The sequence below is a fragment of the Lynx canadensis genome, chromosome B2, assembly GCF_007474595.2.
Source record: "Lynx canadensis isolate LIC74 chromosome B2, mLynCan4.pri.v2, whole genome shotgun sequence".
In the NCBI taxonomy this organism is placed as follows: Eukaryota; Metazoa; Chordata; class Mammalia; order Carnivora; family Felidae; genus Lynx; species Lynx canadensis.
Window position 1 is genome coordinate 15,859,972 of NC_044307.1, and position 12,250 is coordinate 15,872,221.

Below are 12,250 nucleotides of genomic sequence, written 5' to 3' on the forward strand. Positions count from 1 at the left end.
ATCTGGTTTTTAAACTTATTTCGAGGGATAGTGTTCAGGAAAATTCCCTCACTCTTTTTGCAATGGATTTGCTAGAACACTGAGGGACTCTAAAAACGAAGAGACACAGCTGGGGTGGCGGCTTAGGAGTCATTCAGAAAAGGCAGCACTATGAAGTTATTGTTGAACAACTTCTTCCCGATGATGGTGACCATCTGCTACTAACAGGGGTGATGTCTGCCTATGAATCCGGAGAAGCAGCAGCAGTGGGGACAGCTGACACTGGGCGCTTCTCATCAAGTAAGCCTGAGAGGTCTCTCAACTGAAGCATGTTGACTCTCTGGATCCCTCAGTCCTCTCTATTGCCCCTTCCTTTCTTCTTCCCTCCCTCCCTTCCTCTCCCTCTTTCTTCTTTTCCCCCTCCCTCCCATGACCCCTTCCTCCCTCCCTCTTTACCCTCCTCCCTCCCTCCTCTACCTCAGTTGCCCTTTTCACTTAATTCCATCTGGACCACTTTGAGCACCAGTACCAGTGACAGAATCAGATCACCTAACATGTATCCAACAGACCATGTTATTATTATTATTATTATTATCATCCTTTGGGTTGCTCTCCAACTGCGCGGTGGGAAGATAAGGTCCCGTCGGTAGCTGTCAACCCCACACCCTCTCACCCCTCCAACACCGCAGCAGTGGCATCAGCCCAGCAAAATCACCAGCCCGAATGTCACCAACAAGTTCCACCCTGTAGGAGCCCTGCCAGCACACCTCCCCGGCAGAACCTTGCCAGACCCTCCGCCCACAGCCAGCGCACTCGAAGCCCGATCCAGCTCTGGGTTATTCCTATGATCATTGTTATCACTGACAACACTTTCTTCTCCTTATGGAAAGGGGAAGCCCGCGTGTGACTCCAGGGCGGATGTAGAGCTCCACGCACTACCCTCCCCCACCTCTGCAACACACGCGCGCGCGCGCGCACACACACACACACACACACACACACACACACCCCTCCGCAAACCGGCGACACAAAGAGCGAGTGAGCGAGCCCGGCGTCCGGCTGGGTAGGGAGGGGGGCGGGAGGGAGGACCCCGCCGGGAGGGGGACACCCCAGGAGGGGCAGGGGGCTGAGCCAGCCGGCGTGGAGGGAAGGGAGGCGAGGAAGCAGGGTGGGGGAGAGAGCGAGGCGAGAGGGTCGTCCCTACCTGCCCCTAGGTTGAAGGAGATCCTGGCTTCGGCGAGGTACGGCGTGTCGCTCTTGGAGCGGACTCTTCTGATGGGCCGCCGGTCTATATCATCCTCCGAAGATGCCGCCATTAATGTGGGAGGCAGGAGCAGGGTCGCCCGGCGAGCTGAGAGGGAGAAGGAGACGGAGAGAGAGAGGGAGAGAGAGGCGGAAAAGGGGAGGAGGGGAAAGGAAGAGGCTCACGCACGGGGAGGGGGAGGGGAGAGGGGGAGGGGAGAGGAAGGGAACGGGACGGGGAGGGAGGGGGAAAAGAGGGGAAAGAGGAAAAAAAAGAGGGAGAGAGAAAGAAAGAGAGCAAAGGAGAGAAAAGGGTGAAGGGAGAGAAAGAAAATCCGTTAAGGATTCGTGGACTGGAGCAGAGATCAGGCTCTCTATCCCTGGCTTGCGCCCAGGGCTCCCCTAACTCCTCTTGCAGCCACAGGGCCAATGGGTCAGTGTTCCCGGACTGACACCCCGCCTCTGCCCGCAGCCCCGGTTCTCAGCTGTTGGCACAGACAGGCCGATGCGAAAAGGAAGGCTCCAAAGCAAAGATGCCCAGTCAGCACTGTGCCCTCTCCCGCCAAACGCACTTACTCTGCTCTTGAAGTGCACGCTAGGGTCTCCTTAACCCACAGCGTTCTCTAGACTGAGGATGCCTGGCCAGACACACCAACTTCGGCTTTCCTTGTGTGGATGGAATTACTACCGTTGGGGTGCAAGCCTGGGGGGGGGGTCATGGAGGAGGGCACTGCCCCCAGGACACCCCTCTGCTCCCCCTTTCCCAACCCGGAGCTCAAATAAAGATGCAACCTGGTCTGCAATCCTCAGAAGCTTTCTCACCAGCCCCACTGAACCCTAGATGTGGAGGGAGACGAAAAGTCTGTACAAGTTTGGGAGCACTTTGGCAGTAAAGTTTCCAGAGTTGGGACTGTGAATGTAGACCAGGCATACCCACCCAGAATTGAGGGACCCTCTTTGACAGCCACTAACTTCTAGGACGTGCTTGTGTCCACGTAAGTACCTATTCATTTTAACCTTCAACACTCTCTTCATGTGGTGACTTAGAGGACAAAGAGTCACCTTCACATTGGACCCACAGTCTCTGTAACCCAGTGCCATTGTTTTTGAAGGAGAGGTAAAGATCAAGGACAGGCTACATTTCTTTGAAAGTTTGCACTGCAAACTTCCCACGTTACCCAGCACGGAAGGAAGTAGAAAGGTTTCTGGAGTGTGACTGAAAATGGTCTGATGCTCCTGCTGAATCTATTGATGGGCTACACCCTTTGATGTCTGCCTTTCTACAGCCTCGGTCACTTGGTCTTTTTTGTGGCCCGATGTTGCCACTCATCTTTCTAGCAAGAGCTCACCTGGAGTACACAGATAAATGCTGCCTTGATTCTCTCCTGGCTACAAAGGAAATCTCAATGTCAAGTCATACCCTTCAATCTCAGAGGAAGAAACGCTGCCCCGTCTCTGCAAGACTTCCCTCTGCACTTCAGGGGTCAGTGGGAACTCTCATGAACTCTCATCTCCTGCTCTTACGCTCTAGAATCTTCAGTCTCTCCACAGGGTTTTTGACTTCCCACACGGAGTGGGACTTCATGGAGTGAAGTCACATGGAGTGACTTCCCACATGACTTCCCACTCTTCACCTGGGGAAAAATATATCTGCCCTTGGCCTCACTGCTTCCCTACCACACTACTTCCTTCCCCTTCTGCTTCACCCCCCGGGGAACTTTTGCCCCACAGGCTCCGTTTCTTCACCCTCAACCCCCTCTGTCATCCCCACTGCTGGTTCCTACCCCCCCCCCCCCCCCACCCCCGCCATGCAAGCAAAGCTATTTTAAAGGTCATTGTGTCCTTCTAACAGTTAAATCCATTTCTGTCTTGCCTTCTCTGAAGCGTGTAGTAAACTATTCTTTTGAACCAGTCTCCTCCATTGGCTTTCAGTACCAGGCTTCCTCCTGAATCACTCAATTTCTGATTGTTCTCCAAGTATCTGCAATGTTAATTTGAGATTGCTCATCCCGGCATTCAAGGCCGTTCACAACCTGACTCTAATATGTTTTTCCAAACTTGTCTCCCATTGTTCATTCCAGTCTGCCCAGATTTCTCCCAGCGAGTCTGGCTCATTTCTGCATTTCTGTCTTGGCTTGGGCCACACACCACAAATTTCTTCCCTGTAAACTTCGCATGTTCTCCCTCAGGAATGTCAGATAACTGGCCCACTAGCCTTTGGCATAGGACATAGTAAATGCTAAATAGATTTTTTTTTTTAATAAAAGAAAGGAGGAGAGGAAGAAAGGGAGAGAGAAGGAGAGAAGAGAAAGAAGGAGTCGTTACATGAGTGATGAGTAGCTGAATTTGGGAATCAAATCCTTGTCTGCCCGATTTTTAAATCCTGTGCCCTTAACCAGTGTATCGATTTGCTAAGTACATACATTTGGTTGACTAGCCACATTTAAAATTCACTTTTCTATGACATTTGCCTAATTATTATGGCCCGCTTATCTCTGTTAAACATAGATTCAAAATGGATACTTCCTCTCTCAGGAGACACAACGAGGGTATTTGGCTCACCAAATGAACCATGAAGGTGAGTGCTTTTCAATGGCTGGACAGACTGCAAACCAATATTATGATTGTGACATTTAGGTTCAGGCTCTTAAGGAAGTGGAAACGTAAGGAAATAAATGCCAACAATTCTGAACACTGTGTAAACTCTACCTCTCTTGAATGAAGGCAGTGCCACTAATTGTTCAAAATATTTGGGATTCTCCACCCCCTTATATTTTCATTCATCAGCCGTGTCTTTGGAAAAAAAAAAACCTGGGGTGCCTGGGTGGCTTAGGCGGTTGAGCGTTGGACTCTTGATTTTGGCTCAAGTCACGATCTCATGGTTGTGAGATCACGCCCTGTGTCGGACTTCATGCCTGGGTATGGAGCCTGCTTGGGATTCTCTCTCTTCCTCTCTCTCTCTCTCGCTGCCCTTTCCCTGCTCTCTCTCTCTCTCAACATAAATAAATAAACACTTAAAAATTATGGGGCGTCTGGGTGGCTCAGTCGGTTGGGTGTCCAACTTCAGCTCAGGTCACGATCTCGCGGTCCGTGAGTTCGAGCCCCGCGTCAGGCTCTGGGCTGATGGCTCGGAGCCTGGAGCCTGCTTCCGATTCTGTGTCTCCCTCTCTCTCTGCCCCTCCCCCGTTCATGCTTTGTCTCTCTCTGTCTCAAAAATAATAAACATTAAAAAATTTTTTTTAAATATTAAAAAAAAAAAACAATAAAGCCATTTGCAGTAATACCTAGCCTTAGCTTTCCCTGTGTTTCTTTGATTTTACATTTAATGTTTCTTAATATAGAAAGTACATCTTTGGATTACTATATCTTCTTCTTTTGACATTTTAAGAGATTAAGAGCTTAACATTGCTACTACTTGAGGTATACCTTTCTTTAAAGGAGTCTAAGTGTACTTTCATAAGATTTTATTATGGTCATTTTATGATTGAAATAATTCTCGCTAGACCTACTTTTGATAAAAATGACATAAAAATACTATGTCTACCTACATGTTCTTGAATTATTTTATCATATTTTTAATTTTTTTAATGTTTATTTATTTTTGAGAGGCAGTGAGAGACAGAGTGTGAGTGGGGGAGGGGCAGAGAGAGGAGACACAGCATCTGAAGCAGGCTCCAGGCTCCCCGATGTCAGCACAGAGCCCCAGGATGGTCTCAAACCCACAAACAGTGTGATCATGACCTGAGCCAAAGTCAGACCCTTAACCGACCGAGCCACCCAGACATCCCTTTTAGCATAGTTTTATCTTCCAGTTTTGGACTTCCCCAGTGTACTGTCTCCTTTCTCTCGTCTAGGTTTTCCCATTCTCTGTTCACGTCGCCTCTTTTCGCACCTCTTTCGTACAATTCGCTTACAAAATCAATTCCATTTCACGGATCTCCCTCTTATCCGGTCTGAGGACTCGCTTTCGTGGGTTTGTCCCTTCTTGTTTCTCTGGGATTCCTTTCATAGACATGATCTCTTCTCATAAACTACCTGAGTGACATAAGGGAAGAAGCACTGTGGTGGGGATCCGGGACGCTGGGTTCTGTGCATCTCACCAGACAACACTGGACATCACTCACTCTACCAAAATGGATCTCAGTCACTTCAGCTTGAAAAATACCAGAGTCAGATAACGTGATCTTAAGGCCCTGCCTGGCTCTAATACTCTAGGATATTTGCAGCTATTTTTCTATCTCCTTTCCATAAATATCCATGGCATATTTTACCTCTGGATCTCAGAAAATACATTGTCCCTTTGATTTGCAACTAATCATATTTAGGAAACCACATGGTATCCATGTTTGTCTCAAGTGATTTCATATGATTCAAGTCTATTTTCTACACCTGTGCATCCTTTAGAATCTGGTTTTTTTCCTCATAGTGTTTCCATCATGTGGCAACACCCATATGACTGATTGCGTGTGCACATGTGGGGGTTTGGGTGTGTATTCAGAAAGAACTGAATTCAACTGTGATCTCGAGAACTTTTGAATATATATATTTTTTTAATTTTTTTTAACGTTTATTTATTTTTCAGACAGAGAGAGACAGAGCATGAACGGGGGAGGGTCAGAGAGAGGGAGACACAGAATCTGAAACAGGCTCCAGGCTCTGAGCTGTCAGCACAGGGCCCGACGCGGGGCTCGAACTCACGGACCGCGAGATCATGACCTGAGCCGAAGTCTGCCACCCAACCGACTGAGCCACCCAGGCACCCCAAGAACTTTTGAACATATTTTTAAAAAGCTTGCTTCTTTTCGAGTAGACTCCTGACCCAGAATGAGGGTCTTTTTCTTTTCTAAAACCAGCCGACGTTTTAACACTGAAGACCCTTCCGTGCGTGTGGTATCCACCGTGAGAAACAGAAAAAGAGAAACAATATGGTGGTCAGAAAAGTAGTATTTTGTGTATCCTTCACTGGCATGGAAGAGGATAAAAGTGGGAAGAGAAGGGAGAACGAAAGAGCAATATTCCATCCTAATCAAGAAAACTCTTTAGGTGAGTGAAGCTTTAAAAATATTACTCAAAGTGTGTTTCTAGGACACCCCTACATCGATATCACCTAGAATACTTGTTACAGTGTAGATTTTCCAGGCCCCCAACCTGGACCTACTGAATTTTGAGGGGATGAGAACTCGTTACTTAGATTTTCAAAAGGCTCCTAACTAAGTCCATTCTTACCACTTGTATTCACAATAATACCGGAGGTCTTGGTCAATGCAGTGAGTTAAGTCAAAGGAAAGAAATTAAAAAGATATAATGATTGGAAAACAAGAATAAACTGGTGATTAGTTGAATATGTTGGGATTGTGTACACATAGAAACCATAAGAATCCAGGCTCTTAGAAATAATGCCTGCATTTGACAACATTAGTGATACGATGGCAGTATAAAACACCAATTTTGTTTCAACATACTGGCAAAATCAGAAAATGGAATTTAAAAAGAACTATTTACAATAGTGTCAAAACCATCAAATGCTTATGAATAAATCTCACAAAAGATGAGCAGCATCTCTACACGAAAAACGACAAAACATTCCTGGAAGAAATTAATAAGACCCAAATAAATGAGGAATGGTATGACTAAACCATTCTCATGCTCATGAATTAAAAGACACACTATGTAAAAGCATTGGTCTCTTCAAACCGATCTATAGATTCAATGACATTCCAGTTCAAACCCATTTTTTTTTCATTGACAAGCTGATTCTAAAATGTATATGAAAATGCAAAGGGATGAGACTAGTCTTATCATGACAAAGAAAATAGCTGTGGGGGATTTGCAGTAGAAGATATCAAGACTTATTATAAAGATATAGAATTCAAAAACAAAATAAGATAATTAGACAAATGGAAGAGAACAGAGAATTTTAAAATGGACCCAGAGATAAACAGTTCCCTGATTATGACAAGAGCCCCACTGCAGTATTATAGGGTAAAGATGGATTTTTCAATACATAGTGCTTGAATACTTGGATATTCACATGGTGGAAGAAAACAAACCTTGATCCCTATCTCACACCATACAAATTCAATTTCAAGTGGATCATGGACCTAAATGTGAAAGGTAAACAACAAAGTTTCTAGAAGAAAATTTTTTCATAGAATATTTTATGACTTCAGCAAAGATTTTTAAATAGGACATGAAAAGCACTAACCATAAAAGAACAAACAGGCATGTTGACGCTATTAAAATTAAGAAATTTGGGGGGCGCCTGGGTGGCTCAGTCGGTTAAGCATCCGACTTCAGCTCAGGTCACGATCTCAGGGACCGTGAGTTCGAGCCCCACGTAGGGCTCTGGGCTGATGGCTCAGAGCCTGGAGCCTGCTTCCGGTTCTGTGTCTCCCTCTCTCTCTGCCCCTCCCCCGTTCATGCTCTGTCTCTCTCTGTCTCAAAAATTAATAAATGTTAAAAAAAAATTTTTTAAAAATTAAGAAATTTTGTTCATCACAAGATACAATTAAGAATACAGCATACCAAAAGATGTGGGATATGCAGCGAAAACAGTGCTGATAGGGGAATTTAGAGCACTAAATATTTACATTAGAGAAGAGGAAAAGTCTCAAGTCAATAATCCTACCTTAAGAACTTAGAAAAAGAAGAGGAAAGTAAATCTAAAGTGAGTAGAAGGAAAGAACTAATAAAGATAAGAGCATAAGTCACTGAAATTGAAAACATGAAAACAATAAAAAAGTAAATGAAACAAAAAGCTCATTCTTCAAAAAAAATTGATAAAATTGATTAACTTCTAGCAAGCCTAGCAGTGATAAAAATAGAGAAGATACAAATTACTATTATCAGAAATCAAACTGGGGTAATCATTATAGATCCTATATCTATTAAAAGGATAATAAGAGAATACTACAAACATGTGTATGCACACATATTCAATAGCTTAGCACAAATAAACTACATGCATTCTTCTTAATTAAAGAAAAGACAGAGGTGCCTGGCTGACTCACTTGGTGGAGCATGCAACTCTTGACTTTGGGGTTGTGAGTTCAAACCCTACATTGAGTGTGGAGATTACCTGAAAAATAAAATCTTTAAAAAAATAAAGAGAAGACATCAGTAGGAGAATGGAAAGACAAGCCACAGACTGGGAGAAGATATTTTCAGTTTTATATACAACAAAGGACTAGTAACCAGAATATATAAAGAACTTCTAAAACAAGAATGAAAAGACAGACAATTCAATATCTTTAAAAAAAAATGGACAAGAGACTTGAATAGACCCTTCACCCACAAGAAAATCCAAATGGCCAGTAAGCATAAGAAAAAATGCTCAGAATCCTTACTTAGAGGTAAATTCAAATAGAAACCTCAATGAGATATCATTACACATCCACCGATTTGGGTAAAACTTAAAAGTCATCCAATGCCAAATTGGTGAGGATGTGGAAGAATTAGAGCTCTCATGAAAGCTGGTGGGAATGTGAACTTGTAAAACCACTCTGGAAAGCTGTTTACACACACAGTATACATAAACATATACTCAAATATGCACACAAATACTCTATGACCCAAACAAGCAGGTCCATAACAGATGTATTCATAATGGCCCGAAACTGAAGACACCCAAATGGCCATCAACAGAAAAATGTACAAAACTGAGTGGAGTATCTTCATTACAATGTCATACATTATGGAAATGAAGAAAGAACAAACTATCACTAGAAGCAACAAGATAGATGAATCTCATAGGCATAATGTTGAACAAAAGAAGCCAGACCTAAAAAAGTATATGTTGTACGATTACGTATGTATTCCATTTATGTGAAGTTTGAAAAAAAAAAAAGAAAGAAAGCGAATATACAGTAATAGGAGGTTAATTAAAAAGATAATTCTTGGAGGGGGCACAAAGGAACATTTTGGGATGTAGGCAAGAGTCTATATCTTGATTTGAGTGGTGATTATATCTTTTAGAAAAGGTAATTACTTTTGTAAAAGTTCATCAAATTATACATTTCATATTTGTGCATATCACTATATATATTATATACCAGTAAAAATAAATCTTTGAAAGCTTTCAGCTTACAAAATTATGCTTGCTTTAGTAAAAATTTACTATACGTTTAGAAATAAAACTTATACATTATTATATAAACAAATATATCCCGGAGAATATGATAGAATGTGGAGTAGTGTAGTTATTTGGCACCAACTATTATCAATTTAAAAATAAATGCACAAGCTCTTTTTGAAAGTTAAAATGCTTCCAGCTTATTAATACGCACAAATAAATGTGATAATCCTTGCCTTTGAGTACCAAATATTTACAAAACCACACTATTATGACAATTAATTTTGATCTGATTAATTAAAATAGGTTCCTAATGACTTGGGCCATCTTGGTGAAGATCAACATTCCACTACCCCCCAATTCCGTAGGAGTTTTTTTTTTTTCTGTCTCAGTCTTAGTTTTGGGATATCATCATATCTATCTTTTACAACCATGATCTCTTTAAGTATTCTGTTCCCAGCCTTCTGTGCTGCATTAAACACAACAACAAATAGCTAGATTGAAAATGCAGATGAGGAACAATGAAAGAATGATGAAAGTAGGCTTCTTGTTATGCCGGAAACAAGGCAGCATTCCCCCAAATTAAGGGGTATGTCATAAGAACACAGAAGCCAGCCTGAAAGGAGTTGCCCCGGTCAAATCTGGAATGACTGGAGCACAAAAAATACTTAAGTCCACTAATGAATGATACATTGTTAATAACGGGTATTCACGAGTCCTACTAATAAATATGTAAGTGGATAAAACTGATACGAATTGGGTAAATAACCAAACAAGTTAATTCAGGAAAGGGGAGGGCTCTTGTTTCCAGTGGAATGCAGAGAGCTAATGCGTCAATGTGGAAAAAGTGGAAAAGTTACAAAATCATCATTTTGCAGCCATTGTAATAAAGATCAAGCAAGGACCGGTAACGCTAAGTCTCGGTGGAAATTTTGACGATGAGCAGGATATTTTCATGATCTGAAAGTTTCTCCCCACAGACTTATTAGTTCCTAGGGAGAAATGGGAAACCACCTTGACTGGGCAAAGTTACCATCACCAATGGGAGACAGATAGACATTGAGTAGAGAACATACAATTACCCTTGGAGTGTTCCCGCCTAGAATGCATCACCTGAGTAGAACAACGAGGATGTATCAGGAACCTCAAAAGTAGGAAGCGTTTATTAAAAAGGGGACGGGGGAACTGTATTTTTTAAAAATACTGATGTTCTAAAAGGCAAATTAAGGCTTTGAAAACTTCCAGATAAAAGGAGGTGAAAGATATCTGACCCTAGACTGGAATCTGTACTGGAGTTAGATCTTAGACTGAACTGACTCTAGACTATACCTGTCTTGCAGAGGAAAAGTGCTGTAAAGGACATTCTGGGATCAACTGAGAAAACTGAAATTCAAAGAGCAGATTAAAGTATCAATGTTAAAGAGGTCAAAGACCTGTATTCTGAAAACTATAAAACACTGGTAAAAGAAATTGAAGATGATACAAACAAATGGAAAGACATTCTATGCTCATTGATCGGAAGAACAAATATCATTAAAATGTCTATACTACCCAAAGCGATCTCTTCATTCAGTGTAATCCCTATCAAAATACCAACGACATTTTTCACAGAGCCAGAACAATCCTAAAATTTGTATGGAACTGTAAAAGACCCCAAATAGCCAAAGCAACCTTGAACAAGAAAAGCAAAGCCAGCGGCATCACAATTCTAGACTTCAAGTTATATTACAAAGCTGTAGTGATCAAAACAGTATGGTACTGGCACACAAATAGACACACGGATCAATAGAACAGAATAGAAAACCCAGAAGAGAACCCACAAGTATATGGTCAATTAATCTTTGACAAAGCTGGAATGGCTATCCAATGGGGAAAAGATAGTCTCTTCAACAAAAGGTGTTGGGAAAACTGGACAGCCACATGCCAAAGAATGAAACTGGATCACTTTCTTACAGTCTACACAAAAATAAATTCAAAATGGATTAAAGATCTAAATGTGAGACCTGTATCCATCAAAATCCTAGAGGAGAACACAAGCAGTAGTAACCTCTTTGACATTGGCCATAGCAGCTTCTTTCTAGATTTGTCTCCTGAGGCAAGGGAAACAAAAGCAAAACCCAACTACTGGGACTTCATCAAAATAAAAATCTTTTGCACAGTGAAGGAAACAATTGACAAAACGAAAAGGCAACCTACAGGCTGGGAGAAGATATTTGCAAATGACATGTCTGATAAAGGTTAGTATCCAAAATATATAAACAATTTATGAAACTCACCACCCAAAAAGTGAATAATCCAATTAAAACATGAAGAAATATTTTTCCAAGAAGACACACACATGGCCAACAGACACATGAAAAGATGCTCAACATCACCGATCATCAGGGAAATACAAATCAAAACAATGAGATATTGCCTCGACCTCACACCTGTCAAAATGCTAAGTCTAGGGGGATATTTTGTTGTCTAAAACCAACAACACAAGAAACAACAGGGGCGGACGAGGATGCAGAGAAAAGGGAACCCTCGCGCACTGGTGGTGAAAATGCAAACTGGTGCAGCCACTCTGGAAAGCAGTATGGAGGTTCCTAAAAAGCTAAAAATATGCTACCCTATGATCCAGCAATTGCACTACTAGGTATTTACCCAAAGAATGCAAAAATACTAATTCAAAGGAACACATGTATCCCAATGTTTATAGCAGCATTATCTACAATAGCCGAATTATGGAAACAGCCCAAGTGTCCATTGACTAATGAGTGGATAAGGAAGATGTGGTGTATATAAATAGACACTGAGTGGAGAACATACAATTACCCTTGGAGTGTTCCCGCCTAGAATGCATCACCTGAGTAGAACAACGAGGATGTATCAGAAACCTCAAAAGTAGGAAGCGTTTACTAAAAAGGGGACGGGGAAACTGTATTTTTAAAAAATACTGATGTTCTAAAAGGCAAA

The 12,250-nt window shown here is 42.1% G+C and overlaps 1 protein-coding gene across 5 annotated transcripts in view; it reads right to left on the reverse strand.

Annotated features, from left to right (window-relative positions):
• Window positions 1–12,250, reverse strand: part of PHACTR1 (phosphatase and actin regulator 1) — a 567,248-nt gene that overhangs the window by 528,593 nt on the left and 26,405 nt on the right. For all 5 annotated transcript variants that reach the window (XR_004343598.1, XM_030314831.2, XM_030314829.2 and 2 more), the window contains one exon: window positions 1,184–1,330. Coding sequence is in view for 4 of the 5 variants with exons in the window: in XM_030314831.2 (XP_030170691.1) it covers window positions 1,184–1,330 (147 nt within the window). In the remaining variant the exon portion in view is untranslated. The remainder of the gene's footprint in view (window positions 1–1,183; window positions 1,331–12,250) is intronic.